The following is a 5,173-nucleotide window of genomic DNA, read 5'->3' as shown; positions in this document are numbered from 1 at the left end:
ATTTCTGAGTCAAGATGTTGAGATGACTCTGTTCATCAATTTTTAAAATCAATGTCATACAGACTGTTTATATGATACTTTTATATGGCATTTTTGAAACTTTAAAACTTCACTGCCCATTCATTGTAATTGCATGGAACAAACTGAATAATGCGTTATGAGTTATTCTGTAAATCATATTAAAAAATGAGTAAGACATACTGATCAGATTGGGTGTGATAAAACTCTCAGGCCATTGTTTCTGTTCATTTGCAGGGCCTAGTCTCCCAAAGAATGATGTTATAGTGGCAGTGAACTGGACCGGAGTCTACTTTGTGGATGAGCAGGAGCAGGTCCTTCTGGACCTTTCTTTCCCAGAGATCACTGCAGTCTCCAGCAGCAGGTGCAGTAGCTTATCCAGCCAAAGCCACTTCATTTGATGTAAGTGTTCTCTATATTGTCATTTAACTAGTTTTGCTCAATCTATCGTGTGGATGCAGAGGTGGAAAGCTGCAGGGACAGAGCTTCACTCTGGCCACCATTAAAGGAGATGAGTACACCTTCACATCCAACAATGCCGAAGACATCCGTGACCTGGTTGTCACCTTTCTAGAGGGCCTGCGTTCTAGGTCAAAGTTTGTGGTGGCCCTGGTGGACAGCCATTACCCTGGTGAGCACATATGGGCAGCAGTTGGGTTTAAAAGTGCACTAGAAACCAAGGACATAACCATTGTATTTGATTCAGCCCCAAACAGACTTTGGGTCAAGACAAGAAGGTCCAGCATAATCAATAAAACATCTAGAAGATGAACAGAAACACTTGTTTTTGTTTGTTTTCCCAGCTGGACATGACTCTTCGTTCCTGAGATTCTCAAAGGGAGATCTGATCTTTCTGGATGAGCACACTGGAGAGCAGGTCCTGAATTCAGGTTGGGCTCACGGGGTCAATGATAGAACCAAAAAAAGAGGTGACTTCCCTGCAGACAGTGTCTATGTGCTGCCCACCATCACCAGGCCACAGTATGATATTGTGGTGAGGGAATCTTCATTCAGTACATTTCATTGTACACTTTCAGAAAAAAATGTGCCCTTAGAACTTTGTGCCTTATGTACTCTTAAATGGTTCATAGTAGTACCTTAACGGTACATATCACTGCTCTAAGGTGCTAATTATACACAAAGTTGTCCCTTTAAGGGTTACAAGCTGTTGCACCCCAAATGGTATAATTTTTGCACATTTTTTTCTGGCAGTGTATTGTATTTAACTTAGAAAATCATTTTTCATGGTCAAAACAAGCATTTGCACCAAAATATGCCACTTGCTCACACTCGAGGAACACCTGAGATATTGAATAGTCTCTTTGACCTTCTAATTTCTGTTTCTTACAGTCGTTGATTACCATGTCCCCAGACCAGCGTAAGGACTCCATCAGTTTGTCCCATCGGAATCTGCTGGACAGTGGGGAGAAGGTTCAGCCGTACACTCTAGAGGAGTGATAAAACTCTCAGGCCATTGTTTCTGTTCATTTGCAGGGCCTAGTCTCCCAAAGAATGATGTTATAGTGGCAGTGAACTGGACCGGAGTCTACTTTGTGGATGAGCAAGAGCAGGTCCTTCTAGACCTTTCTTTCCCAGAGATCACTGCAATCTCCAGTAGCAGGTGCAGTAGCACATCCATCCAAACCCACTTCATATGCTGTAAGTGTTCTTTATATTGTAATTTTACTAGTTTTGGTCAATCTAACACATGTATGCAGAGGTGGAAAGCTGCAGGGACAGAGCTTCACTCTGGCCACCATTAAAGGAGATGAGTACACCTTCACATCCAACAATGCCGAAGACATCCGTGACCTGGTTGTCACCTTTCTAGAGGGCCTGCGTTCTAGGTCAAAGTTTGTGGTGGCCCTGGTGGACAGCCATTACCCTGGTGAGCACATATGGGCAGCAGTTGGGTTTAAAAGTGCACTAGAAACCAAGGACATAACCATTGTATTTGATTCAGCCCCAAACAGACTTTGGGTCAAGACAAGAAGGTCCAGCATAATCAATAAAACATCTAGAAGATGAACAGAAACACTTGTTTTTGTTTGTTTTCCCAGCTGGACATGACTCTTCGTTCCTGAGATTCTCAAAGGGAGATCTGATCTTTCTGGATGAGCACACTGGAGAGCAGGTCCTGAATTCAGGTTGGGCTCACGGGGTCAATGATAGAACCAAAAAAAGAGGTGACTTCCCTGCAGACAGTGTCTATGTGCTGCCCACCATCACCAGGCCACAGTATGATATTGTGGTGAGGGAATCTTCATTCAGTACATTTCATTGTACACTTTCAGAAAAAAATGTGCCCTTAGAACTTTGTGCCTTATGTACTCTTAAATGGTTCATAGTAGTACCTTAACGGTACATATCACTGCTCTAAGGTGCTAATTATACACAAAGTTGTCCCTTTAAGGGTTACAAGCTGTTGCACCCCAAATGGTATAATTTTTGCACATTTTTTTCTGGCAGTGTATTGTATTTAACTTAGAAAATCATTTTTCATGGTCAAAACAAGCATTTGCACCAAAATATGCCACTTGCTCACACTCGAGGAACACCTGAGATATTGAATAGTCTCTTTGACCTTCTAATTTCTGTTTCTTACAGTCGTTGATTACCATGTCCCCAGACCAGCGTAAGGACTCCATCAGTTTGTCCCATCGGAATCTGCTGGACAGTGGGGAGAAGGTTCAGCCGTACACTCTAGAGGAGTTCTCCTACGATCACTTCAGGTGTTTGAACCTTCTTCAGGACCTTTCCTCCCTTTGTTGTGTCCGAATGTTTTAGAGAGGAGAAAAGGAGGTTTAGTGCAAACAAAAAGGTTTATTATATTACTAGAGGGGAGGAGGACCTTACCAACCAATCAGCATCAACATCTGGCCAGTAACATTCAAGGATTAATTAAACCTACACCTAACCCTAACTGCACAATATCTTTGTGTCAGGCACCGCACCTATGATTCTATTTCATAATTTTGCATGTTGATTTCATTGCATTACCTTTTTTTATTATTAAATTCTGGATTCATTACATTTTCTGGTATCTTTCCATCCTCTAGAACACCTTCCAAGAGCACACTGAGTCGTGTGATCATCAATAAAGGCAAAGGGAAGGATAAACTGTGGTGTTGCACCAGAGAACCTCTCAAACAGCCTTTGCTGAAAAAAGTCCTCAATCATGAAGAGCTGTCCCAGGATGCCTGCCAGGCCTTTATTGATATCCTCTACATCTAATAGTGTTAACTTTATAACATTTTGTCATTTAATAGTGTTAACTTTTCCCTCATTTTGGCCCTTGACTCTGTCATACCAATCATGAAGTACATGGGCGACTACCCCTCGAAGAGGAGCCGTTCAGTCAATGAGCTCACTGATCAGATCTTTGAGGGAGCTTTAAAGGCTGAACCTCTGAAGGATGAAATCTTCTGTCAGATCATCAAGCAACTGACCGAGAATAATGTTAAGTAGGTTTTTCCCAGTTGAAGCTGATACAGTGTATAATCTAGTCTGTTATGTTTATTTATTTATTTTAGGATTAAAAAAGTCTTTATTAAAAAGTATTTTATTACTTTTTAAAGTAATATAAATATTTTTTGAATGATAATATTATATTATAAATGTTGTATTATTTTTATATAATTGGCAAATATATAATTCTTTTTTTAATTATATATAATATATACTTTTATATTATTATTATTAAATTATATAAACAAATTATGTATACCACAGTTATTATTTTTATTAATAATATCATTATTATTTTTAAAATATTTTCTATAATATATATATATTCTTACTATTAATTTTATACAAATTATAAGCTGTTAATATTAAAAAAAATTTAAATGTTTCTAAGGTTATTTTTGCATACGTGTGATTTTGTTTTAAATTTGATCTTAAATATACATGCAAATGTTTCGATAAATTATGATTGTGCATGAAAATGTTTGTTCCCAGGTTACGCACAGACATATTATATTATAAATGTTGTATTATTTTTATATAATTGGCAAATATATAATTCTTTTTTTAATTATATATAATATATACTTTTATATTATTATTATTAAATTATATAAACAAATTATGTATACCACAGTTATTATTTTTATTAATAATATCATTATTATTTTTAAAATATTTTCTATAATATATATATATTCTTACTATTAATTTTATACAAATTATAAGCTGTTAATATTAAAAAAAATTTAAATGTTTCTAAGGTTATTTTTGCATACGTGTGATTTTGTTTTAAATTTGATCTTAAATATACATGCAAATGTTTCGATAAATTATGATTGTGCATGAAAATGTTTGTTCCCAGGTTACGCACAGACTGTGAAAACCGTTAATGTGGCCCATAAATCTGTATCAGTCTGTCCCCTAGTGGTTAGCTTGCAAATGACCAAAACTGCTTTACCTTAACAATGTTAACATTGTTGTTGACTAATGAGTCAGCTGACAGCAGTTCTGTGTGTTCAGATACAGTGAGGAGAAGGGCTGGGAGCTTCTCTGGCTCTGCACTGGGCTTTTTCCTCCCAGTAACATGTTGCTTCCTCATGTCCAAAAGTTCCTGCAATCCAAGAAACATCATCCAGTCGCCCCAGACTGCATGCAGAGACTGCAGAAAGCCTTGCGGTAACTCTCACAGGCAGCACATACAAACATCTATCTCCAATGCTGCATGGAATTCCCTTAAAACATTTTTTCCTCACGGACAGAAATGGATCCAGAAAGTATCCTCCTCACCTTGTAGAAGTGGAGGCCATTCAACACAAAACGACCCAGATCTTTCACAAAGTGTACTTCCCTGATGACACTGATGAGGTGAGAGTTTTCATGTTAACTCTAGGCGAGCGTCTGTTACTTGTAGTGTACGTTGTATCCAGCCTCCTGTGGGGGTGATATTCTCTTTCTCTCTCATGCCCGGCTGTGTTTATTTATGCTTGAGGAAACAGAGAGAACGCCCCATTGTGCTCTGACCTCATTTGAATCCTCAATTAAGCACAGAGTTATGTGGTGCTTCTGGAGAAAACGGCAGAAAAGAGATGAAGTGTGAATAGACTCAAGACTCCAGAGATTCATTTCCTTTTTGGTTTAAATATAGCTGAAATCTGGCCCTTTTTTGGATATATAAAATAATACACAT

The 5,173-nt window shown here is 38.0% G+C and overlaps 1 protein-coding gene across 1 annotated transcript in view; it reads left to right on the top strand.

The window, feature by feature from the left end:
• The window catches only part of LOC107703441 (unconventional myosin-VIIa-like), a 32,398-nt gene that overhangs the window by 18,591 nt on the left and 8,634 nt on the right, over positions 1 to 5,173 (top strand). The window contains exons 34-45 of the mRNA XM_016506064.1: positions 256 to 382; positions 480 to 649; positions 822 to 1,012; positions 1,369 to 1,472; positions 1,505 to 1,639; positions 1,737 to 1,906; positions 2,079 to 2,269; positions 2,626 to 2,750; positions 3,078 to 3,235; positions 3,329 to 3,482; positions 4,507 to 4,662; positions 4,746 to 4,851. Coding sequence (XP_016361550.1) covers positions 256 to 382; positions 480 to 649; positions 822 to 1,012; positions 1,369 to 1,472; positions 1,505 to 1,639; positions 1,737 to 1,906; positions 2,079 to 2,269; positions 2,626 to 2,750; positions 3,078 to 3,235; positions 3,329 to 3,482; positions 4,507 to 4,662; positions 4,746 to 4,851 — 1,787 coding nt within the window. The remainder of the gene's footprint in view (positions 1 to 255; positions 383 to 479; positions 650 to 821; positions 1,013 to 1,368; positions 1,473 to 1,504; positions 1,640 to 1,736; positions 1,907 to 2,078; positions 2,270 to 2,625; positions 2,751 to 3,077; positions 3,236 to 3,328; positions 3,483 to 4,506; positions 4,663 to 4,745; positions 4,852 to 5,173) is intronic.

The sequence above is a fragment of the Sinocyclocheilus anshuiensis genome, unplaced genomic scaffold (genome assembly GCF_001515605.1).
Source record: "Sinocyclocheilus anshuiensis isolate Anshui unplaced genomic scaffold, SAMN03320099.WGS_v1.1 scaffold330, whole genome shotgun sequence".
Lineage (NCBI taxonomy): Eukaryota > Metazoa > Chordata > Actinopteri > Cypriniformes > Cyprinidae > Sinocyclocheilus > Sinocyclocheilus anshuiensis.
The sequence above is the reverse complement of the archived record's forward strand: the minus strand, read 5'-3'. Positions and strand labels throughout refer to the sequence as shown.